This window comes from Aulonocara sp. 'chitande type north' Nkhata Bay, linkage group LG16, assembly GCF_057382095.1.
Source record: "Aulonocara sp. 'chitande type north' Nkhata Bay isolate Kocher_YH1m ecotype deep benthic linkage group LG16, A_spYH_male_GT1.1, whole genome shotgun sequence".
Taxonomy (NCBI): Eukaryota; Metazoa; Chordata; class Actinopteri; order Cichliformes; family Cichlidae; genus Aulonocara; species Aulonocara sp. 'chitande type north' Nkhata Bay.
In genome coordinates, this window is record NC_141359.1 from 34,530,027 (window position 1) to 34,555,038 (window position 25,012).

The following is a 25,012-nucleotide window of genomic DNA, read 5'->3' on the forward strand; positions in this document are numbered from 1 at the left end:
GGAAATTAAATTGAGCAAATTAATTCAATTTTACCTCGGGCTGTGGAGAAAACATCATTTACAAACACAAATAAAAATAGGAGCTTCAAAGAGGTGGTGCTCTGTAGTCTCTACTGCTCAGCCACAGGCGAGAAACCATTTGTGTCATTGCACTATACAAATACAATCATTATGCATACTTCTTACTAATTTATACATACAACAATATTATACTTAATATTTTGTTATTTATATTGAATTACACTGTAAATATTTTTTGTTCATTGTTTCTGTATAAATTGCTCTGATGTGTTCTCATTCTTGTTGGCTTTTAATTCCGTTTCACCTCATCTGTGTAAATGTGTCGTAAATGTGACGAAAATGAAAATCCTTGAATCCTTGAATATGAGTCCTTGAATGTTAATTTTATCTGAACAGCAGGTTTCTGTTGTTGTAGTGGCGCAGGTGTCTCCTCTAGTGGCCGTTGTTTTTTTTTTTGCGCGTGGTTATTCCCAACCGTCGAAGAAGAAGCTTGACACCGCTTTTTTCGGTGAAACATGGCTGCGTCCATTATGAGCTAGAAGAGTTTTAGTGCTTTAGCTTAAGACGCCTCCTGCGTTTATAAGTTCTTGACACCCGGGATATTCAGTTGTTGTTGGAAGAACAAATTAAAGACAGAGTTAAACGGTAAGTAGCTTTTGCACATGTGTTTGCACAAAGGGAGTTAAAGCAGCTCCCGCCGTTAGCACAAGGCTAACAGGAGCGTCTTATTAAAGGCTAATAAACAGCGTTTAGCACTCTGGTATAATAACACAGATAGCATCCTTATTATTCGTGTGTTTACAGGATCTTTGGAGCATGTTATCACCAGCGTGAGGGTCACAACATGGACTTCTCTTCACAGGAGGGGGACTCTGAGGCCCCCGCTGTCATCGATATGACCACCAGCGAGAAGGTACGTTTTTGTGATCGCTGATAAACATTTTAGGGGAAGATTTATGGATTTTATGGTTTAAAAACTGGATGAAATCACAACAGTTGTGATTATAATAATGACGACCATTTTCAACGGCAATAGACCACTTTTTTGCCAGAATGAAAAGCTTTTTACAAAAAGGGGTTTAAAGGTCTTACATTTACCTTGCTGAAAGGTGCAGCAACAAGTACACATACAGTAGGTTTGTCCTAAATTAGAAAATCTCTCAGCTGTGCCTTTATTAAATCAACTGTAATGTAATGGGGGTCTGCCTTCTCCTTCCAGGTTGTGGAGCTCCTGAATCAGGCTGCTCTGATACCCACAGATGAGAAGCTGAATGTGCTCAAACAGGTTTGTAGCTTGGACTTTTTAACTCTGTGATACAAAAGACCGAGCACGGCCCTTACCACAGGCTGTGGAGAAAGGTAGAGAATCTAAAGATATTCAGATTTTCACTGGGAGTGACCAGAAAGGACAGGGTTAGAAATGAGTTTGTCAGAGAGAGGGACAGCTCAGGTTAATCACTTTGGAGACAAATTTAGAGAAGCAAGGCTGAGATGGTTTGGACATTTGCAGAGGAACAATAGTGGATATATAAGACAAAAGATGTTGAAGATGGAGCTGCCAGGCAGAAGATAAAGAGGAGGACCTCAGAGGAGCTATATGGATACTATACCATACCAGCTTTATTTATAAAGCACTTTAACATAAAACCAGGGTTCACAAAGTGCTGTACATATACAAATAGCATAAGCATAAATAAAATAAAACATGTTAAAACAAATTGAGTCAACCCCTTAGAGGGTGCCAAAGGCTTCAGCAAATAAATGTATTTTAAGAAGAGTTTTAAACTCAGAAAGAGAAGAGGCCTGCCTAACATGCAAGGGCAGATCATTCTACAACTTTGGAGCAGCTAAAGCAAAAGCACGATCACCTCTAAATTTATACTTAGTTTTTGGCACCTTAAGGAGCTGCTGATTGGTGGACCTAAGGGAACGGGCAGGGGTATATGGTTGTAGTAGCTCCGATTTAAAAACAAAGAAATAACTTTAAAAACGATCCTAAAAGGTACAGGTAAATGTACAGGTAGGATGTTGTAAAGAGATGTGACAGAGTAGGATGCAGGGATAGGATGAGCTGGATGATCCCTAAAAGGTGCAGCTGAAAGCAGTTTGAGTTATTGTAGATGATGACTTGGACTTGCAGGCTTAAACAAACTTTTTACTGTCAGCATATCTTTTTGGATCTACCATCAAAAAGCTTTTCTTTTTTTTACCTACACCAGGCTGCTGGCAGAAAGTCACATGTGTGATATTTTTGCTAAACATGTATAATCATAAACTCTATAGTGGAGCCATTTTGGTTTTCCTGATTTTCTGTCCCATACATGTTTTCCAGCAATGGATGTTTATATTAAACATGTACAAAATTTCCACTAATGAGGTTGTGTATGTGCAGGTAATCCCTGTGAGAAAGAAGGCTTCAGACGGCTCTAAACCAGGAGTGTCAAACTTGTTTTAGAGCCCAGTTTGTTTTTAAGAGTGCCAGACCAGTAAAACTATTGTCCTGTAACCTACATGAAAAAATTGTTCCTGTTTATTTCACTGTAAACAAGTTTAACTATACACTACTAAGGTGCCAGAGCATGGTGTTGAAGTCTCACCCATATCTGCAGATGAGATATTCTAATTATGAGGGGCAGCCAATCAGAAGAAAACTGACTTAAAGGGGGAGGGGCTAAAACAACAACAGAGAGGACGAACTTAAGGGCTGCACAATGGATTGAGTATAAGGCAAAAATTGATTATTTTTAACTGTGAATTGTGCAAAGCTAGTCTAGCCGAGTCCAATATAGAGTTGGAAATGATCAGAAGATCTCAGTGCAACCGTGTAGACTGGTGTCTAATCCACTTACACAGGAATGCACAAGAACATTGATTCAGTACATGCATTTAACCTTTAGGTCCAGGAACTCATCATCAACAAGGATCCATCTCTTCTCGACAATTTTTTGGATGTAAGTAAGCAAGTATTTGTCTCTCATAACCAGCTGTAGTTTCATTTAAATTTGCCTCATTTTTGTTTTGTTTTTTTCCTGTAGGAGATGATCGCTTTCCAGACAGACAAGTCCATCGAAGTGAAAAAGTTTGTGATCGGCTTCATCGAGGAGGCATGGTGAGTTTTCAGACCTGCTGTTGTTTTGTTTGTTTGGGGGGTTTTTTAAGTCAGGGTCAGCATTTGAGATTTTTTACTGTTTTATTATCCTGCTTTCAGTAAAAGAGACAATGAGCTCCTCCTCAGACTCATCGCCAACCTGAACATGTTGCTGAAGGATGAAAGTGTGAATGTGGTGAAGAAAGCCATCCTCACCCTCACCCAGCTGTATAAAGTCACACTTCAGGTACAAAGAGTCAGATTTACCCGCTTCATTTCTACCATTTCTTTCTTTATGCGATCAGTTTCTGTTCTTCACTTCATCTTCATTTCCTTTATCTTTTCTTGTCTCAGTGGTTGGTGCGCTCCAAAGCCGTGTCAGAAATGCAGGAGGCGTGCTGGGATCTTGTCACACAGATGAAAGGGGATGTTCTGGCCTTGCTGGACTCTGAGAACGACGGCGTTCGTACTCACGCCATCAAGTTTACCGAATCTTTAATCATTACTCTTTCACCACGGACGGCTGACTCTGACGTCCCCAAGCGTCAGGAAGGCGACATCAGCCTGGACAAAGTTCCCACAGATCACTCGTACATTCACTACGGTACAGATACTGGACTAATGTCATGTGTTGAGGTGGTGACGTTCACATTTTAAGGCTGATGTCTTCGCTTTTTCCCAAACAGATGAGCTGTGTGAGGAGGGAAAGACGGCGCTGGAGAAGCTGCTTAAGTTCATGGTCCACCCGGCCATATCCAGCATTAACCTCACCACAGCGCTGGGCTCACTGGCCACCATCGCTCGCCAGAGACCAATGTTCATGTCAGAGGTGGTGCAAGCGTATGAGACATTACACGGTGAGTTCTTCTCAGAATTCACACTCACTCTTTAGAGTGTTATATCGGCCTGATATCAGTTCAAAGCATGTTTTTCCCAGGTTTGATAACATCAGAGGATATATTGCTTTACTATGACCTCTCACAGTCTGGCTGCAGCTGCTAAATAACTCAATTACAAGATGTTTCCTCTACACTTTCATTTTTCAGCAAACTTGCCCCCCACTCTGGCAAAGTCTCAGGTAAGCAGCGTGCGAAAGAACCTGAAGCTCCACCTGGTGGCGGTTCTCAAGCATCCCTGCAGCCTGGAGTTTCACGGTCAGATCAGCATCCTGCTGTTAGACCTGGGAATGCCCCAAAGCGAAATCACCCGCTCCACGCCTGTGCCACGAGAGCAGCGAAAGAGGCCTCGCCAAGAGCAATACACCGAGGGAAAGAAGGTCAAGATGGGTGAGTGGTTTCAGGCTAACCTGGATCCACGGATTGTGATTAAACTTGGTCGGATAGTTAATCGACAAAGTGCACTTCAGTTTAAGTTGTTGTGGTCGAAGTCTAATCGTTTGGTGCTAAAGAGCAGCTTCTGTTCATGAATTATGTTTGAGACATGAAATGGTATATTTGTATAGCGCTTTACTAGTCCCTAAGGACCCCAAAGCGCTTTACACATTCAGTCATCCACCCATTCACACACACACTTTCACACACTGGTGATGGCAGCTACATTGTAGCCACAGCTGCCCTGGGGCGGACTGACAGAGGCGAGGCTGCCGGACACTGGCGCCACCGGGTGAAGTGTCTTGCCCAAGGACACACAACCGAGACTGTCGGAGCCGGGGCTCGAACCGGCAACCTTCCGATTACAAGACGAACTGCCAACTTATGAGCCACAATCGCCCCGGCAATGAAGAAAAAACTGAGTGCGCTCTGATCATTTAACAGCATGTTATAACAACCCATTAGCACCTTAAGAGGCTGATTGAGTGTGACTGCATTTAGGAAATAGAAATTTATCACTATCGCTTTCTAAATTAGAAACCCATTGTCTAATCTCTTAAATCCAAAATCTGAACCAGGTGAAATAATGTGTAAATTAAAAGTGTTTGTAATCTCAAAAATAGCTGCAGATTAATGATGAACAGCCTGTGTCTGTAGCAGAGGTGTTAACCATGCAGCCTGGGGTAAAGAAAATGCAGTGAAATCACAAAAACCTTCATATTCTCTTTTTTTTTTTTTTTTCTTTTTTTTTTGTCCCGTTTGGATCTATAGCCATCAGAATTGTTGTCTTAAGGCCAAGAAAGATGCCAAGCGGATTTATTTTACCAAGTGGATCATCATGGCCTTGCCATATTGGTCCATTTGATTGACCTTTATTATAATTATGAATTTATTTTATTTTCAGTTGCTACAAACGGGACAGACATGACTGTGGGATAGGACAGGGAGAAAGAATGAAAGAAAGAGAGGGAGAGAAAGAAAACCAAAGGGGAGAAGAGACGGTGAGAAGGGGGGGAAGAGAGAAAAAAAAAAACAAACAAAAAAAAACAAACACCTGGATCACCTGTATGGAGAAAAAAAACCAGAAGAGAAAGCAAACAACAAAGAGCAACATAATAAGAAAAAAAAAAAGCACCATCACAATAAACTAGCTAGCAGTAGACAGTGGCGTGTCTAGAAAATTTTTGTTGGGGGGGCCAGGTAGGGGCACAGATTTGGAGAAGGGTGGCAGATTTAATTGGCAGATAATGTTTAAAAAAAAAATTCTACCAACCCTTAACCATAATTCAATAATCCTATAAACCTAATAACCAAATGCACTTTTAACTCTTATTAGAATGAGATTTTAACCACTACGGTGCAAAGTTTTTAGATACTGCGTTGATAAAGTACAAGAGATACAATCAGTGCTTTGTCAGTGTTTACTCAGCATTCAAGGACAGCAATATTTGCATAGTATTTTTACTGACATATACTGCACATATGTTTTGGGCAAAAACATTTTTGAATATTAAAATACGAACATTTGTAGCAAACAATTGACAAATTAGCCAGTTCCAATGTAAAACTTTCTCTGCCTGTTAAAAAAAAGAAGATAATCTTCTCACAAACTGGTGTTTGATTTTGAAACAGGAAAAAAGTGGAGAAACAACTGAAAAGACTAATATTTGAATAAAACCTGAAAGCAAGTAAATACTTTCTATGCTGCCTTATGGTAAACTTTGGTAATATTGATAAAGAACAACACTGGCTGATGATGAAATACATTCAGCTGGCATGGTGACACTGCCAGTATAACCTGCAGGGCTGGACTGGGACAGAAAATCGGGCATTTTGACTACAGACCGACCCACCAGGTAGTAAAGCCATAAAGCCTTTGAATGAAAACAAACCCTGTTGTGACAGTGATGTACAGTCTTTTTGGTATATGTATGATTTCTATACATTTTACGTCAGATAAAAACTTTGGTTGTAAGATTTAGATAATTATTTAATAAAAGCTAGATATTTTAAATGAGAATAAGAAAGAAAAGTATTTCTTTGTGCCCCCTTTCCCTGTTAATGCCCTACCTGGCCCCCTGGCAAAACTTTGCTAGACCCGCCCCTGCACAGTTACCAGCTGTCAGCTACATAAAAAAGGATCCTGGTGGGTGGTCTTCACCAGATATCCAAACCGACATCATGACCAGCAGCTTTACAGCTGTGGCTCCAGCAAACATCAGCTGATACTAGAAATTAATATTAAATAAATTCTAACAACAGCCGATCAAGCTTAAACGTGCTGCTGTTGTTTAGCGCAACATCTGCTGGTTTCGTCTTTCTGGCGCAAAGTGGGCGATAAACAAACAAGAGAGAAAAGCCGATCAGCTGATCATCGATCAGTTTCATGATTGAAGTAGCAACAGGAGAGGCAGGATGAGAGAAGAGGCAGCTGTGCAGCGTAAAGACAGAATAAATCCAGCTTTGTGTCTTTTTCCATTCTAGCTGAAGTTCGGGACAAACTGCGTCTCTTCTCAGCTCAATACGAAACGTGTAATATTTTCTCTGATTGAGGGACCATTCCATTTTTTTAAGGAGCCGTTGGCAACTCTACTAACTAACCTTATGAATAAAATAAAGTTCACTATCAGTAACATCATAGCAACCGAACAGCTGTATAAAAACTCCAAGCTGGCTAGAACGCAGTATGAGTTATTGCAACTGACAGTAAAAAGTCAGCACAACGAAAATAAACTCCACCTAAACTTAGTTCATATCTGACCCAGATAGACTGCAGGTCATAACTTCTTACCTGAAGTTCAGTTCACCTGACACTCGGACTGGCGGCTGCCTCGGGGCTCTCCTCCTGCCTCCCCTTCCCTCATCCACCTGCTGCCTCTGTGGAAGCCCCGCCATAGCCACCACCAAACAACGGAGTTATTTCTACACATCGACCTGCATCTGGCCAATCCACCACCTCTCATTGTTCATGCCGTTACAAAAAAAATAAAAAATAAGTCAAATAAGCCCGATGGCCAGTCCAGCTATGTTAACCTGCAACCAAATCTGCAGCTCCATACAGTAATGTTACGACTTAGATTACATCTTATAACTCATAACTCTTATGTTAGCTCCCCTCTGTAGCATACTGTCTGAAATATTCCACGGCTGCAATAATTCTTTAAGTGTTATTTTTTCCTTGGTATTCTAATTTCGCCGAAGTTTACTAAACTCAACAAACTTAATATTACTTACCGGGACATTTATTCTGTCCTCATTTTCTTTCACCGAAAAATTGTTTCCTGCAGTGACGTCTTTCGTGCTTGGTTCTCCTACCTTTGCTAACGTGATGCGCATAGCGCAGAAGCCGATGCTGCATTCACTTACACTCGGATATCTGAGCGTCACCGTGAAAACATAATCGGACATTTGATATTTGATTGAATTTTATTGTTTTGCCTTTGGGGTGGCACCTGGGGTGGCCAGTCTGGTTGGGGGGGTGGCCTGTGCCCCCCCAGGCCACCCCGCTGGACACGCCATTGGCAGTAGATATCAATAGTTACTAAATAATAAACAATATTGTGCAGCACGCAAGATAGACAGCGCACAGTGTGCTTTGAGGCAGCAGCCAAGAAAGCTGTAGTCCGTGTCTGTGAATACCCATGTGTACACCTGTGTGCATACCTGTGTGGATCAGCATGCTTGCATTCCAAAGGTTTCTCCATGTAATGATCTGCTAGGGAGTGTGGGGAGCCACAGCCCTGTCCTCTATGGTATGAAGCAGGTATGGAGGAGATCAAAACTCCAGACATCCAGAGGCCCCCAGAACACAAGAGACCAAGGAAGACCCACAGAGGGGCAGCCGCGCCACTGTCCCAGTAAGAGCTGAAGAGAGTCCCAGATGAGGGCTCATTCAGCAGCCGCGGAGCAGAAGCCAGGGGGAGTTGCAGTGACGCGCCCGTGAGCTCCGCCAGCAGCCAGCTGTGCCTGAGTGACCGAGCCCCAGGCCGAATTGTGGATTCACAGGAATAGTGAATTCACTAGAATTCACTATTCCTGTTGTGGTGGTGTCAGCATGGCTACACATGAGCAGAAATGTGTGAAAAGCACAAAGTATTTTATAGCTGTATTAAAGCACTTTTATTTAGTTTTAGAATTTTTGTAGCTTTTTCAGATCTGCTGTAAACTGTAGAGCATGTTTAACCCTGGAGAACCAATGGGGTCAGGTCAAATTTGACCCCATGGGTTCTCCAGGGTTAATGAGAGAAATGTCATTTAACATTAACATTTTCAGACTCCAGTCTAAAGGAAAAGCTGGTAATTGTGCAAAAAATTATTTGGATTCCTCTGACCTTTGTCTGCCTGCATTCAGAGCCGGCACTTATTGAAGATGACGAGGACAAAGAGGAGCCCGCCCCCCTCTCGGTTCCGAAGCCGGCCGCTGTTCCCGTCGCTCAGTCCGCCATCGACCTCACGGCTGAGTTCCTGCACCCGCTGCTCACCCCTGAGAACGTGGCCAACCTTGTAAGGACCATTTTCATTCTGCTCCCTTTCCTTTTAACCCAAACTGCCTCACAGCTCACCTCACACCCCCTGTGTCACTCTTCAGGTGCTCATCAGCATGGTCTACCTGCCTGATATCATGCCAGCCTCCTTCCAAGCCACTTACACACCTGTGGAGTCAGCAGGCACTGACGCTCAAATTAAACATCTGGCCAGGCTGATGGCCACACAGATGACCGCCGCAGGGATCGGTCCAGGTCAGAAGAAGAAGCTTATGTGACCCATCTCTTAAACTTGAAACCCTTGACAGATGAACTGAGATGCCACTGTTATCTGTGTCTGTCTCGCAGGACTTGAGCAGTGCAAAGCCAGAGGGGAGGGCGCTGTTAAAGAGGAAAATGATGACGATGTTGGCTCTAAAGACATCCTCATCAAACGCAAAGTTCCTGCCGTGATGGTCGGGCAGGCCATTTCTGTGGTTGGAGGTTACGCAGAAAAGGCTTTACCGGAAGTTCCAGCCGCGGTGGTAAAGAGGCTTCCGGAGCCCATCCTTCCATCTGCACAGACCAAGTGAGTTCAGGAAATGATGCAAGGTCACCGTCTACAGTTTAAAGATGTTTCTTTACATCACATCTGGAAATTAAGTGGAATAATTTTTTTTCTCCAAAGCTTCTGAATCATTGTTGATCAGCGAGTTTTACGTTGTTTCAGGATGACCGGAGCAAGCGGCAGGAAAAAAGTATTTCGACTTTCCGACATCGTCCAGCAGCTATCGGACAGCCAGATCGAGAACTTGACCTCAAAGGCGGTGAAGCGCATCCTGCATTCTGAGAAGGCGATTGCTCAAAGTGGAATGTCTCATGTGAGTAATCCCAGCCAGTCGTATAATCACTAAGAAGCAAACAACAAAAACGAAGCAATGATATGACCTGGTTTGAAATATGTGCGGCAGGTCCGGGTGAAGCTCCTCTCCCGGCTTGTGACACAGTTCGACGGGATGATGAAAGCTGACGTGCTGGACTTCATCCTGGACGACATCAGGACGAGGAGCGACCTGGCCTTCTCGCTGCTCTATCAGGAGTACAACACCTACCTCAGCCAGCTGCCGTCGGGGCTGCTGGACAGCTACGACCACTGTCTGTACACGCTGCTGTCCGGCCTGCAGGAGAAGCCTGAGCAGAGAGACGGGTGAGAGCACAACACTCTTTACTGCTCCTCAATGCAGCACAGAGCTCCTCCCACTGTTGTCTAGAATTACCCAGCATGCCATTCAGTAGTGTAGTTTTATGAATGTGCAGTCAGTCGTGTTGAAAATATTCTCTTTCACAGATTATCACGTTCATCCAGGTTTATCCTGTTGAATAGATAGTTGTGACATATTAAATGTTTTATATTAATGTTTACGATTCACAGGAGTCCTGCACCAACACTCCACAGCGCTACTACTGGCCAATAATATATTACATCTGCTTGCCAATAAAGTGGCATTCATATCCCTCATCCCCCATCCTTCATTCATGATAATGTCCCACTTTTTGATTTGGCCTGCGAAGGTCATAATAGAGAACTGCTGAACCCCGAACATGTTTAACAATCAGAGCAGAAGTTGTTTTGGTGATGTTCGAATTTCATAAGTAAAAAAGTAAAATATAAAAGCGTATTTTAACCTTAAATCTCCTCCTATTTTGTTCACTGTCACACAGGGAATATGTCAAGGGTTTTTATTGTGAAAGGCAGGGACAGGAAGAAGCGCTTTTAATATTTGCACAGAACAAATCTGGTTTCTGGCACAGATATAGAAATAAAATTTAGCTGAATTGATCTTCTGTTGCTAAACCTGCTTTCAGTTGAGTTACCAGCTGATTTTTGACCGTTTCAGACTTTTCACCAAACTGGTGCTGGAGGCGCCGATCATCACAGAGTCGGCACTGGAAGTCATACGGCGTTACTGTGAGGACGAGGTAAATGGCGGCACCAGTATAATGCTCCTCTTGACTGACATGGGTGGATATGATGGCATATAGTGATGTGATTGGATGATATTTATCAGCTTGGTTTCATCAGTTTTATCTTTTTGAAATGTTAAAAAAACAAAACATGCATTGTGATGAAGCGCTGATGCACCGCTTCTTCCATTAAAACCTCAGAAAGCAGCACCAAGCAAGGTGGTGGACCATGTTATATACATCTATGGATTGTTGGGTTTGTTGGATTGTAGTTAACGTCCTGTTAACTGTGACCTGTGTTTCAGTCTCGGGTGTATTTGGGCATGACGACGCTGAAAGAGCTCATCGTCAAACGTCCTTCGAGGCAGTTTCAGTATCTGCACGTGCTCCTGGATCTCAGCTCCCATGAAAAGGAGAAGGTGGTGTACGCGTCTTCACCCTGAAATTCCCTCGGGTAGTGTTTTTAAAAGAAAATGTCATATATTTTTCCTTTTTTGGGGTTTTTTTTTTCTCTCAGGTGCGAACCACTGCCTTGGCTTTTCTGAAGCGCATGTACGAGAAGGACCATCTCAGGGACTACATCGAAAAGTTTGCCCTGAACTACCTGCAGCTCCTGGTTCACCCCAACCCTCCGTCTCTGCTCTTCGGGGCCGACAAAGACACAGGTTTGCCTTCAGCATGCACTCAGCAGCCCAGCTTAAAGTTAGGGGTGTGGCCGCTTTAACATTTGCCATTCCAGCTAGTGACCACACATTGAATCTGAACTAGAACTTTTTTGTGCTGTTGATGCTTTTTGGAGCATTTTTAGCTGTTTGCTGTTTCTGCTTCAGTTAAAGTGGGAAAAAAAAAGATTGCTAGCATTGGCTAATTAGCAAATAGCCCGTTAGCACTTTACAATTTTGTACAAATATGGCCACGTCTGGCTACAAAAAAACAACATTATAGCAGCCTAAATGCTGACATTAAGCTGTCCAAGTGTGGAGTACAAAACCATCAGGAGATGTCACAGTGGCTAAGTCCATTTTTTATATACAGAGTGTGTAAGAGTAGCATTTTAGGTGCTTACTAAGTGAGTTGTTCAGACTTTTCTGACCTCCACTCTGTGTTTTTTGCTGAGGCAGAGGTGGCTGCTCCCTGGACTGAAGAGACTGTGAGGCAGTGTCTGTTCCTCTACCTTTCCCTGCTTCCTCTGAACCACCGGCTGGTCCACGAACTCGCCAGCGTCTACACCGAGGCCATCGCTGACATCAAACGCAGCGTGCTTCGAGCCATCGAGCAGCCTGTAAGTTACTCCTCACTTTCATTTCAAGCCCTTTTCGGATTTTTGATCCGCCATTAATTTATATCAAGACTCAAAGTTTGTATAATTAGCGGCGTGGCTGCTGTAAGTAAGAAGTAATGCTCATCTTTCTGAATGTTATTATCAAGTCCTCTTCTGTTCTTTGTTTCTGTAGATCCGTGGGATGGGCATGAACTCTCCTGAGCTGCTGCTTTTGGTGGAAAACTGTCCTAAAGGAGCGGAGACTCTGGTCACTCGATGCCTGCACATTCTCACAGATAAAGGTAAAAACAGGAACCGCAGAATCCAGTTGAATATGCCCCCGTTCTTCTGCTGATGGGTAACATAATTTTTCTCCCTCCACTCAGTGCCTCCATCTCCAGAGCTGGTGGAGAGGGTGCGAGACCTTTACCACAAGCGGGTGCCAGATGTTCGATTCCTGATCCCCGTTATCAACGGGCTGGAAAAGGTAATGATTGTTCTTCATCATCAGGTGAATGACGACAGGTGCTAATTTGGCTTTGTAGCTGTTCATGAACACACTCAGGGCCACTTTTGATGTTTTGTTTTGGTTACGGTTTATTTTACTTTTTATTTAATTATAATTTTGGACTTTTTTTGTGGTTTATATATATATATTTTGGAAAACTGTAAATAATGACCAAATGGCAAAAATAATAATTAGTTGTTGTAGTGTTCATTTTAAAAGGTTTTATTTAAGCTTTTTAAGACAGCCAGGATTTTGTCTGTTTGTACACACGGTCAGAAAAACTTCTGAATTTGAACATATTCAGGTACAAAAACATTGAAAAATCACTGATTTGTGCGTACACACTGTCAGTAAGTAAAGCCAATGACATGACCACAATAGTTATTGTTGCTGAAGATACACCACGGATAAATATCAGAGCTCACCTGTGAGATGACGTCATGGAGGAATTCCCTCTAACTTTGAGCAACAGCAAAGTGAAGGATATCATCATCATCAGAGCTCATAATTTTTCTGGTTATAGAGCCTCCTTCCACCTTGTTACATTTCTATTTCTATTTACTTAATTACCAAAAAAGAAAAGGGTAAAAGATTAATTTATAGCTAATATTGTTATTTTGAGTTCTTTTGGCCTCCATAATCGGACTGTGGAACGTGTACTATGAGAACACCTTCAGTGAACCGTTTCCTGTTAAGTTTGGGGGTTTTTCAATCTGGTTTTTCTTGTTTTTCTCGTGCAGAACGAAGTCATCCAGGCTCTTCCCAAACTTATCAAACTGAACCCGATTGTAGTGAAGGAGGTCTTTAACAGGCTGCTGGGGACTCAGCACAGTAAGAGCCCTTCATCACTTTTCTGTCTCGTCTAACTCCTGTGGTGGACTGAGATTTGACTTTTGTGTTTTGCAGGTGAAGGGAGTTCCTCTGTGTCCCCGCTCACTCCAGGCGACCTCCTCATCGCCTTGCACAACATAGACTCAATCAAATGTGACATGAAGTCCATCATAAAAGGTCAGTGAGTCCTCAAACATGGCGTGTCGGTCGTGGACAAACAAACTGTTGTCAGCGTTTAATCTTCAGCATCTGCCCGACAGCTACCAACCTCTGCTTCAGCGAGAAGAATGTGTACACATCTGAAGTTTTGGCGGTGGTGATGCAGCAGCTGATGGAGCAGAACCCCCTCCCCATGCTGCTCATGCGCACTGTCATCCAGTCTCTCACCATGTACCCCCGACTGGGCGGCTTTGTGATGAACATCCTCTCCCGCCTCATCGTCAAGCAGGTCAGCAACACTTTGATCTTGCAGGAAACCAGAGAAGATCATCTGCTGAAGCTAATCTTCTTCCTATTATTTCGCCCTGCAGGTGTGGAAGTATCCAAAGGTGTGGGAGGGATTCGTGAAGTGCTGCCAGAGGACAAAGCCGCAGTCGTTCAGCGTGCTCTTACAGCTGCCGCCCGCTCAGCTCACGAGCGTGTTCGAGCGCTGCCCGGAGATGAGGGCGCCTCTTCTGCAGCACGTCCACTCCTTCACGCCTCACCAGGTGACAGCTGCTTCCACATTTACACACCTCTGAACATTTTACTTCACCCTGAACTTCCATTTCAACCCACTTTCTTTTTTTTCTCTCTGTGTACATAGCAAGCGCACATCCCCGGGTCCATCATGGCGGTCCTGGAAGCAAATAAAAAACCAGAGCCGAAGCCTGCAGAGCCGGTCGTAGAGACAGATGTAACAGATCAAGAGCTACAGGTGATTTTTGAATGTCTTGAATTAGGGCAGTTTATAAACATATTGGCCATCGCCAATCTGTAAAAATTACATTTCCATCCAGCACTGCTTCTTTATTTCTGGTCAGCTAGCTTTTACCTCTTGGCTCCATTATCTCAATAATGCAATTAACGTGACATCTTCCTACAGATGGAAGCAGCTCCAGCTCCTTCAGTTGTAGAAGAGGCACCAAAAGAGCCAGAAACAACAGTCCAGCTGGAGCCCGTCACTCAGAAAGATGAAGAAGAGCCGATGGAGCAAGAAGAGTCTGAACCAGCAATACAGGAAGAGACACTTAATATCTCACAGGTAAAAAGGAAACTACGACAAGTTAAAGGCTTTAAAAGCGGCTTCAGCACCAGAGGTAATTTAGATTGCAGATAATACAAAAGGTCGGATGTTTGAGGTTTTAAAGTAAATATAAACTGCTGTGAATTGAGGATTTATTTTTATTGTAGTGCATAACTGAATTCAAGTTTGGTTAAAACTGAATGTAAGAAAGCAAAATTTTATTTAAGAGCACAAAGGAAACCTTGTTGCTTGCTTCCAAAAAACAAGCAACAATGAAAAACATCTAAAATAAAAGGAGTGCTAATAAAAAAATAAAGATCAACAAAAGTCCTGAAAAATAAAATAAAACATGCATATAAAACATAAAATTCATTAAAAAAGCAAAAATCTGGTAAAATAATAACTAGAACAGGAAGTAGACCACTGAAAAGGCTAAACAGGAATACCAGCTGTAACTTACTTACAACTCCAGCTCTGGAAAGTCATAAAATTTAGCTCAAATAACCAGGAGTTCTAAAAGTTTGAACGTAGAAAGTTAATATCATCCTGTATATATTCTGAAAGTGTGTCAGCAGGGCTTAAATAATCAAGTTACAGTGAAGTATACAGTTGAGTATCATCGGGATAGTTTCAGTAACACACTTCTTTTAAGTTAAACTGTAGTGGTCCTACAGTTGAACCCTGTGGAATACCACATTTCCATGAGCTAAAATTTGCAAAGGAAAAGCTAAAATCACAGCATTAGCTAAGATAAAATCCAATCCAGTGCTAATCCAGAAAAAGACACTCTGGCACTGTCACAATTTAATCTCATGTCTTTAATAACTGTGACGGTGATGTTTCTTTGCTGTGGCTGGATTCTTAGGGCCCTGCATGCCATTCATAGGTAGTCGTTTAATGCTTTTGATTTTCTCCAGGTGGAGTCGGAGGCTGAGACCCCGGTACCTGAACCAGAACCAGTAGAGGAGCCAATGGAGGAATCTCAGCCCGAACCTTCAGAGGAGCCAGAGCCCGAAAAAGACACTGAAGCTGATGACGTCACAAAGGAGGCCGGAAACACCAGCGAGGATGTAGAATAAGGATGCACTCAGTTTTCAGGATTTCTGTTTTGTATTTTGTATTTGTAGGAAGAATATCAGCTCATTTTGTGTATGGAAAGCATTCCACGTCATAATAAGTTGGTAAATAAATCAGCACACTGGTTTAACGTAAGTTTTGACGCCGTTCAATTACTGATCAATGTCATAAATCTGTAGTGCACCTCCCACAGTCCAAAGACATCCATTTGAGGGTTAATTGGCTGTAGGTGTATGTACATCCTCTCTATACGCTTCCACTCCAGCTCAAACACATTAAAGGTACTTTCAGTAACCACTTTCTGCAAAATGTAGCTAAAAATTCAACCACCAGGGGGCATTGTTTACCAGTTTGTTTGCTTTTTAAAAAAATACATTTAGCTGTTGAATTTTCTCTTTTAGCCTTTATTATGTTTCCTTATGAGGTCTTTTAAATACATGTGTGATTAAATATTGTGGGACCTTTGAGGGAGAATTGAGGAAACATCAACATCTAACATCCACATCTTGATCTCTAAAGAGCTGCATTGGGTGTTTCGATTTAAATAACTGCTGTAGGTAGTGGTTTTGTGGCGTAATAAAATCTCTAGAGATCTCTCAGTGTGGGCAGCTGTGCGAAGAAGCTTCCAGGCGAAAGCAGAGCTGATGTTCCGATATGCTTTGAAGGTAAAGGATTTAACCACTGCAGTAAATCTAATTGACCACTAGATGGAGACAAATACACAAGTTCTTTATCTGGGTTTGGATAAAAAATGTAATAAAAAATTTCTCACTGGATCTCTGATACAAAAGCATAATTAACTCAGTAGATGTTGAAGTTTATCTCAGCTTAAAACATCAACATTTTACAGACTTGTGATTAACAGGTATTTATATAATGAGCATGTCCTGATTAATCCTCATTTCTGACTCCAGTCGTGATCATAATTTAACTGGACTGAATGTTTGATTTAACTCATCAGGAACATGTTTTCGGAAGCCAAAAACCAAAGGGAGACGTGGCTGTCTTCTCATTGACTTCTACAGGATCAGAAGTCTTACAGCGTCTGACGAGTCGCTGCCCCCAGCAGGCCATTAGAGAAAATGTAGCTGGCTTCTCTTTCATGTCTGAGTTTTAAATTCATTTCCAAGGTGTAATAAAAAGTTGGCTTCATTCTCCTCTGTCCTTTTTGATGTGGTCATCCATGCTGTGAAGATCCTCACACTCCCTGCTTAGAACTCCTCTGTACACCTCGAATCGATGGTTCAGATCTTTCTGAGTGTGGATTTTGAACTTTGACCCTAACGCCCCGTCAGCTGAAGTGACTCCGTAGAAAACCCTACCGATCCGAGAGTGAACGAGGGCCATGGCACACATCACACAAGGTTCCCTCGTCACGTAAAGGTCGTACCCGGTGCAAATGTACGGCTGAGTGCCGTTCTCTATCTGGGCCTCCGTTTGAACTGAGCTCGCTGAAGTAAACCTGCAGGCAGGGTAACTGTCAAAACCATAAAACCCACCGCCCTGACTCCGAGCTACAAGGTCGATGACGACCATGACAGCGTGATGAAGAGGGTGCTTGCGTCTGCAGTCGTGGCCGACTGCAATGATCCTCTCCGTCTTTGGGTCGACCACCACAGCCCCGATGGCCTCCATCCCCGCCACGCCGCCTCCTCTGGCTGCAGTCACAGCGGACGCCATGTAGGCGTGTATCCTTTCCTTCTGATGGTGGCTGAAGAGCTCTCCTCTCAGGGCGACTGTCACCTGCTTGTCCTCGTGAAAGGACGTGGGCCAGTGTTGGCTCGCTAACTCAAACTGGGGTCGGGTCAAAGGGGCACGAGCGGGAACCTTAACCACAAAAGGCTCGCCCAACCCGTTGCAATTTATTCCACCTGAGGGCAGCAGAGAGTCAATGCTAACCACCTGCATTTTTGGCACATCACTGACGAGGCACACGAGGACTTCCAGGGGGTGGGGTCTCTCGCTGCACGGCCGCACCCTCTTGACGTGCTGAAGGCCGCTCAGCGGACAGAGGCTGTTCAATTCCCTGACGAGCCGAGACGTCTCCTTCTTGTCGAGGATGGGCGCAGCGTACACCTCCACCAGCTCGACATCCTGCGACTGCTCATCTGACAGGACTGGAAGGGCGACCCAGGAGTCGACATCACACGGCGAGCCTTTCCAGCGCTTCATCGGCGGCTCTGATCTCCCGGTATCGTCCTGTCAGCACATGACAAAACCTTCAGTTACTCATCAAACCTGGCTTCCAGCAGGGACGGCTCTCCCAGAAATCATGTTTGCAGGGTTTTCCTCCAACCTTCAATGTTTTAACCTTCTCAGTGTGGTGGGAGTGAAGATGGAGATATTGACATTTTTTCCCATAAATCAAGCCATGTTTATTAAAAAAAAACTGCAAATCTTTATTTAATAAATAATTAAAATGAAGATTATTAGTATTGATTCAAAACCATCCTCCCAAGTTGAGCTTATGACAAATATAAATAACAGGGGAGTTGCACTTTAAAGTAAATATGTAAACACTGCCCCCTGGTGGACAACCTACATATGACATCATCTCCATTATGTAGTTTCTAACTAGGAAACACACCTGTATACACGAGACAAATTAACAGGTACCGTGAGGGGTTTTGTATTTCTCTTATCTCTCGTTGATCAACAATAAAACATGAAAACTCAAACTGACGTTCATTCACATTTCTTCATTTAAGCAAAACTGTGTTTTTATGGATTCAAACCACCTCGAGTATCTCTGGGTCCACGTTACTCTGATCTCCAAAATGTTTCACTCATTCTGTTTAACTCCCTTTACGTGGTGGCGTAATAGCCAAAACTTGAAGTCATGCTTTTCTGATCAAGTGTTTCACACTGTTGTGGAGGAACTTTGACCCACCCTTTCTTTACAGCGTTGGCTTCAGTTCTCTGGTGTTTGCAGACATTCATTTATGCACAGACCTCTAACACTGCTTAGATGCAGCTTTGCTAACTTAAGCCGTGCTGCCATGTTCTTTTTAGAGAGAAAAGGCTTTCTCCAGGTAACCCTTCCAAACAAAGCATATTTCTTCAGCCTTGAACTTTAACCTTTAGCTGCCTGAAGCCGGTTGGGTCCGACATGGAGCTCTTGGATTTTTTTTCTCTAAGTATTTCTCAGTCTGACCTTGGAGTGAATGTGTTGGGGTATCTACTCCTGGGAAGATTGTTGGATTGTGTTAACACACCTGAATGCTCCAGACGATAGTTATTCCGAATTCGTGTGGAAGCGATGAGGACATACTGAGTTTTCACAGCACTGTTTCTTCACTTTTGTTCAGTTTATGTTAAATAATGAGACGGTGTAATGTGTCATGTTTTGTTGCTCATCTATTTAAATCATTTTAAGACCTGCTGATACGTAAAACCACAGGAATGGCCGTGCTTGTTTAATCGCTCTGTCCACTACTTCTAATGGAAGTTTTGCATGACCTGTGTGACTTTAAAGTTCAGCTCTTTGAGTATCCGGCCTCTGCTGGACTTTTAAACTGTGTCTCACGCCCATGCTGGCAGCACATGGCGGTGCATCACTTTACTAAGACAGACTAACAGACTGGTGGATGTGTTTGTAAGCAAACCCACGGCGCACACACCGCTTATGGTCGTATTTATTTTCATCTGTCACATAAACAAACATCTGATGAACTCCAAATAAATTATTCCAGGTGTGAAAGTGCATCAGATTACTTGATTAAAACATAAAACTTAAAGACTCAGTGGTGATCAGTTCTGGTCGTTTTACACACAGATGCTAAAATCCTTTTAATATTCACTCGGTGAATCCATCTGAACTAAAACTCCATCACTGTGCTGTAGTGTCAGCTCTATCGCTCTTCATCGCTTTCCCAGCATCAGCTTCGTCTTGATGACCTTGGGCACGTGCCGTATGGTCAGAGACACCCTGGTGCCTCGGTTCAGCTCCTCACCCAGTTGCGCCCCGGCGGCAGACAGGTTCACCACCTTCTCGGTCAGCGTGTCCTGCTCGCGCCCCTGGATACCGTGAAGGAGGCGCTGGTACATTTCATCCTGCAGGATGAGAAGGCTTCGTGGCCTTACCAGAAGCGAGAACAGGAAGCGGCTCTCCGCTGTCTGCGGTGCGGCGCCCTCAGTGCTGCTGAGCGGCGTATAGAAGTCCAGCAGGGTGTGAGAGCCCAGGCTGATGGTGGTGACGGTGGGGTGGTACAGCGGCCCATCCTCGTGGGGCATGATCCCCTCTCCTGGTTTATACTCATTCACCAGCACGTGATTGGCCGTTTTCCCACTGAACGTGCCCAGAGACGAAATCTTCTCACAGTACGTCTGGAGCCAATCGGGAAGCCGCTCTCCCAGCATGCCTTTGGGGTGTGGTAACCCTCCCCAGTTCTGGAGCCTCCGGCCCGACAACTGAGTCCACTTAGTCTTTGGAGACCTGTAGACCTGCTGGAGGAGGTACGACTCCTCGTCCTCAGATATGAAATCTGGAACACAATACGCTGTGGGCGGAGCTTCGCTTACGACAAACTGCTTCAACTCCTCCAAAATACATGCTGGGCGCTCCATGCCTCCTTAAGAAAGTTAACATGAAACTCATTAAAACCCAGAAAAAAATAAATAAAAATAATAAAGCAGTCTTTCTGTGGTTCACTAATATTTATATTAAATTAGTTGTTTTTTTTAAAAAGTTTAAGTTTATTAAAATGAATTAAATACATTTATTTTATTTTAAAAAGGTACATTTTCAGTTATTTTTATACTAAATTAATGAGAAGTAATGAATACTCTGCTGCATTCCCATGTTTTTTCTCTAAAATTACAATTGAGATTTATTTTCCCCTTCCCCTTAGACTTAAACTTACTTTAAAATTCAGATTTTTATTCATAAAATGAATGAAATTAAAGTTGTAAACTTGTGAATTTTAATCTCTGAATTTCTGTCCATAGAGTTAGAAAAGCCTTTTTTTTTTTTTAATCCGATGAATTTCCTCTCTGTGTCCACAGCCCATCATACACGGAGCTTCACTCAGACTGAATGATCATTAAAACCTTTCACTCACTCAACAGCAGGCTTTTGTTTGTTCTGCAGTTAAAAACAGAAAAATTCGAGAAAAACAAGAAAAAGAAACACGACGCTGCCTTTAAAGTCGCGGGTCACGCGAGCTCCAGTGTCGTAAAAACTTTTTTCTCGACATCCAAATCCGATGATTTTTGGTCAGCAAAAACCAACAACACCAAGCTTTAAAGTTAGTGTGCGTGTGTGTGTAATTGCTCGTTAAATTAAGTGCTAAAACGGCGCTGTGTGAGTTTATGACTCCGTGAAAGAAAGATAGATAAATAATAGTTTTATTTAAGTCAAATAAATTCTTATGAATATTGTGCCTTTGTAAAAGAATTCCTACCTTTCACATTAATATCGGTTACATTTTTATTTCTTGAATTATTTACCGCAAAACAGAAATCCGACATTCTGTGTGGCCCCAAAGGCAACGCAAAGGCAAGTTTACTGTACGGAAACGGGCGATTTTGAAAATAATTCCGGGTTTAGAGGCTACTCGATACCTGCAGGAACTCTAAAAACGGCACACTGCGACGGAGAGCATGCAGAAGAACCTGATTTACCTGGTTAGACATAAATAATCTGATGAAAATTCCGTTTCTTCAGGTAAAATCCCAACAGCCCGACGCCATCCGCAGTAACGCGTTTGTGCACCGAAATAAAATGTCCGGAAGAGAAAGAAGCGTCGACTTTTTGGACCTGTGCCTTATTTTTTCGAAATACGTTTTCTATTATTGAGTTTATAGAAATGTTTTAAGTAGTATTAATGCCAAATTTGTTGATTCGCCTTTTTGTTGTCAGTTTTGTGTTTTTAATCACAGAGTTTGGGGTAGTCGGAATTATTTACATGTAGCACAGCGAGACGAAGCAGGACAGAAACTTGGGTTAACCCACGTTTTCTGGACAGATACAGTTGTTTATCATGCTTCCTGAACTCTAAGAACTTATTCATGGCTTACCATTATGTTAGTTTAATGTCTGGAGGAACTGCTGTGAAGTCACCCTGAGGTATTACCTGCCTGTCCTCACAGGTGTGACTAGTTCGGGAAGATGTTTCGCAGTAAAGTGAAGGCTCTGAGGCTGCTGCAGCTCGGATACACACTCCGTCACACTGCTTCCTGCTCTAGGTTGGTTCTGGGCATCGAGACCAGCTGTGATGACACGGGAGCGGCTGTGCTGGATGAGACTGGCGCCATACTGGGAGAGTCTCTGCATTCACAGAAGGAGGTGCATCTCAGGTAGGTGTCAGAGGTCAAGGTCACTGCTTGTTAGGGGCTGTAAAAAACTGGCAGCGATCGTCATAGATAAACAGAGTAACCTGACATGCTCTCAAACCTGCAGGACTGGAGGCATCATCCCTACCGTGGCCCAGCAGCTCCACAGGGAGAACATTGAGCGTGTGGTCCAGGAGGCTTTGGAGAGGAGTGGCGTGGCCCCAAGCCAGTTGGCCGCCATCGCCACCACAGTGAAGCCCGGGCTGGCCCTGAGCTTGGGTGTCGGACTTGAGTTCACTCGGCAGTTGGTGAGGCGGCATGACAAGCCATTCATCCCCATCCACCACATGGAGGCCCACGCCCTGACTGTGAGGATGCTCCAGCCCGTCAGCTTCCCCTTCCTGGTGCTGCTCGTGTCCGGAGGCCACTCACTCCTCGCTGTGGCCCGGGGAGTTGATGACTTCCTGCTTTTGGGTCACGCTCTGGATGAAGCTCCCGGAGATACTCTAGATAAAGTGAGACCGTAATGACATACAAAACTAATTTACATGTTTAGGATAGACTAGAATCCCGTTATTTGTAAGTCCCCTCTGTAAGGGCCTGTGGTCACTTTGTTAAGAAGTCCCAAATTTGAGACTAAAAACAGCGTTCATACACGACCCCTGATGTTCGAGGTGTGTCAGTGCAGCGCAGAGGGTGGTATTGACCTGTTAGTCCAGGGTGGCAGGAAGTGAAGATGTGACCTTTACAAGCATTTCATCAGAGCGGGGCTGAGAGCTACAGGTCTGAGGTCATTAACCCGGCCTTTGTAAAGTTATCAAGGTGTCGTCCACATGATGAATTAGTTTTGTGACATTGCCACACACACCTGTGGGGACCAGTTGGCATGGTGACTGCAGACTGAGAAATGTTAGAGACCCTGCTGTCTGACAGACTCAGATACAGGGAGACAGATTAGGATTTGGGATCCTGGAGAAGGAAGTCCACAAAATCAAAAGCACAAGAAGTTGAGAAAATCTTTCACTTCCAAAACACAAAATCCTGATTTTTCATGTCCGTAGTGTGTTTTACATAAAAGTGATCCAGGATAGGGACCACTGGGGAGGCTGGACTCAGGAAGGATCAATGAGAGAACCTTGAGTCCTTTCACAATAAGAGCAATACTGAAAATCAGACGAAAATTTTTTTTCAGTCTTCATATATAACCATTGGGGTTATCTTTATCTCCCCAATGGTTATTCATATTCCATTAAATGATAGCTTTTTGTAATTTTACACATTTACTTCTTACAATTTAAGCTCAAAGAGACATGCTGACAGATTTCTCAAGATATTTCATTGATTAAACGTGTAGTTACATTTCTGTATACTTCAGCAAGAGGTGTTTCACTGGTCTAGCCCACATGAGATCAAAGCAAGAGAGTTGCTGGAAGTTTGAGAAACATCAACAGCCTCAGTTCTTTATGCAGATGAAACTTTTTGTGACCTACAGGTGGCGAGACGTTTGTCCCTCGTCAAACACCCGCAGTGCTCCTCGCTGAGCGGAGGCCAGGCCATAGAGCTGCTCGCTCGGGACGGCGATAGGACGAAGTTCTCTTTCAGGACACCAATGGGACAAACGCACGACTGCTGCTTTTCCTTTGCTGGACTCAGAAATCAGATTACGATGACGATAATGAAAAAAGAAGCAGAGGAAGGTACGAGCCCCGTTTCCCCCATAACGCCTGCAGCAGCGATTCACCTCTGACTTTTAGGCTCTCCTCCCCTCCCTCTGTAGGTGTGGAAGAGGGGACACTGCTGAAATGTGTGAATGATATTGCAGCTGCCGCTCAGCACACCGTCGCCGCCCACCTGGCGAAGCGCACACACCGCGCCATCCTGTTCTGCAAGGCAAACGGCCTGCTGCCGCCGAGCAGCCCCACCTTGGTGAGTTTGCTGGGATATCCCCACCCACCTGCAGCCAGTCAGAAGAAAATTGTCTCAAAGAAGGATTATTTTGAACTGTGAATCATGCAAAGCTGAAATCTTTAGAATGGTTTTAAAGCTTCCTGAGCTTAAAGTGCTTTAACCTTAACTTTTCTTTCTATAGTCACATTCACCTTTCAGTCACAGGATCATTACTTATTATACCTTACCTTATTTTGTCTCATGTTCACTGGTGGATGTTCATATTAAACAAGATCTAAATTTCTGGTAATGAGGTCGGTTTCTGTACAAACGATCCTCGGGAGCCAAAGATTTCTTCCATAGATTTAATAAACATGTCTCTGTTTGTGCTGCTTTCTTATAATGTGTTCACAGTGAAAATAATATAAAGTAAAACTAGTCCTTTACTTTACATTGATTTACGTTTAGGTGCTTTCTGGGGGAGTTGCGAGCAACCAGTACATCCGAAAAGCTCTGACGATTGTCACGGAGATGACCGGTCTGCATCTGATCTGCCCTCCTGCAAAGTTCTGCACTGACAACGGAGTGATGATTGCATGGTGCATTTACTGTCCTGTCAGCCAATCGGATTAAATTTTCTTAGATTAGGATGAGAAAAACATTTTCCTTAATTTTTCATTTTTAAAACTAGGAACGGCGTGGAGCGGCTGAGAGAAGGAAAAGGGATCCTGGCTCCAGATGTTGACGTTTGCTACGAGCCAAGGTCAGTTTATTTATTCACGAGGTTTATTTTATTGTTCTTTTAAGTTTTCTTTCTAAAGTGTGTGTCGTCCCCCCCCCGGTTAAATCGACACTGGCTCATCGATGATGTTGTTGCAGGGCCCCGCTGGGCGTTGACATCACAGCGGAGGTGAAGGCCGCCACGATCAGGCTGCCACCCTTAAAGATGAAGATCCCTAGCTGATGTCATTGTCATTGCGATTTCCCAAAGCAGTGTATAACAGTACTGTATCTAAAAAGGACATTATACAGATATTTATTAATAAATATTTTTTCTGAAACTGGTTTTGTTAAAAAAAAAA

General features: G+C 43.5%; 4 protein-coding genes across 7 annotated transcripts; 2 read left to right on the forward strand and 2 right to left on the reverse strand.

Moving 5' to 3' along the window:
* The first annotated feature begins 477 nt into the window (after positions 1-477).
* Positions 478-15,905, forward strand: sympk (symplekin). The gene is made up of 27 exons (XM_086267547.1): positions 478-666; positions 826-934; positions 1,241-1,306; positions 2,919-2,972; positions 3,057-3,130; positions 3,230-3,356; positions 3,464-3,713; positions 3,796-3,966; positions 4,156-4,395; positions 8,792-8,943; positions 9,029-9,179; positions 9,273-9,492; positions 9,634-9,784; positions 9,875-10,110; positions 10,802-10,883; positions 11,174-11,287; positions 11,386-11,533; positions 11,990-12,150; positions 12,323-12,431; positions 12,516-12,616; positions 13,378-13,468; positions 13,544-13,645; positions 13,729-13,916; positions 13,999-14,175; positions 14,274-14,384; positions 14,553-14,711; positions 15,611-15,905. The coding sequence occupies exons 2-27, from the start codon at positions 866-868 to the stop codon at positions 15,770-15,772; spliced, it is 3,666 nt and encodes a 1,221-aa protein (XP_086123673.1). The 5' UTR covers positions 478-666; positions 826-865; the 3' UTR covers positions 15,773-15,905.
* On the reverse strand, positions 14,757-21,478 carry adat3 (adenosine deaminase tRNA specific 3). Its single transcript, XM_086267554.1, has 2 exons — positions 21,393-21,478; positions 14,757-17,969 (listed from the first exon to the last, which is right to left on the reverse strand). Exons 1-2 carry the CDS (start codon positions 21,402-21,404, stop codon positions 16,920-16,922), a joined length of 1,062 nt encoding a protein of 353 aa, XP_086123680.1. The 5' UTR covers positions 21,405-21,478; the 3' UTR covers positions 14,757-16,919.
* On the reverse strand, positions 18,225-22,020 carry alkbh6 (alkB homolog 6, nucleotide demethylase). 3 transcript variants are annotated; one of them, XM_086267557.1, is made up of 2 exons: positions 21,845-22,020; positions 18,225-20,341 (listed from the first exon to the last, which is right to left on the reverse strand). In XM_086267557.1, the coding sequence occupies exon 2, from the start codon at positions 20,334-20,336 to the stop codon at positions 19,632-19,634; it is 705 nt and encodes a 234-aa protein (XP_086123683.1). In that variant the 5' UTR covers positions 20,337-20,341; positions 21,845-22,020; the 3' UTR covers positions 18,225-19,631. The 3 variants fall into 3 exon arrangements, with proteins under 3 accessions (XP_086123683.1, XP_086123682.1, XP_086123681.1); XM_086267556.1 differs by having other exon boundaries at positions 21,789-22,020; XM_086267555.1 differs by lacking the exon at positions 21,845-22,020 and adding an exon at positions 21,393-21,485.
* osgepl1 (O-sialoglycoprotein endopeptidase-like 1) lies at positions 21,284-25,006 on the forward strand. 2 transcript variants are annotated; one of them, XM_086267553.1, is made up of 8 exons: positions 21,284-21,435; positions 21,861-22,067; positions 22,171-22,558; positions 23,536-23,740; positions 23,821-23,969; positions 24,399-24,529; positions 24,622-24,693; positions 24,810-25,006. In XM_086267553.1, the coding sequence occupies exons 2-8, from the start codon at positions 21,880-21,882 to the stop codon at positions 24,892-24,894; spliced, it is 1,218 nt and encodes a 405-aa protein (XP_086123679.1). In that variant the 5' UTR covers positions 21,284-21,435; positions 21,861-21,879; the 3' UTR covers positions 24,895-25,006. The 2 variants fall into 2 exon arrangements, with proteins under 2 accessions (XP_086123679.1, XP_086123678.1); XM_086267552.1 differs by lacking the exon at positions 21,284-21,435 and having other exon boundaries at positions 21,525-22,067.
* The last annotated feature ends 6 nt before the right edge of the window (positions 25,007-25,012 follow it).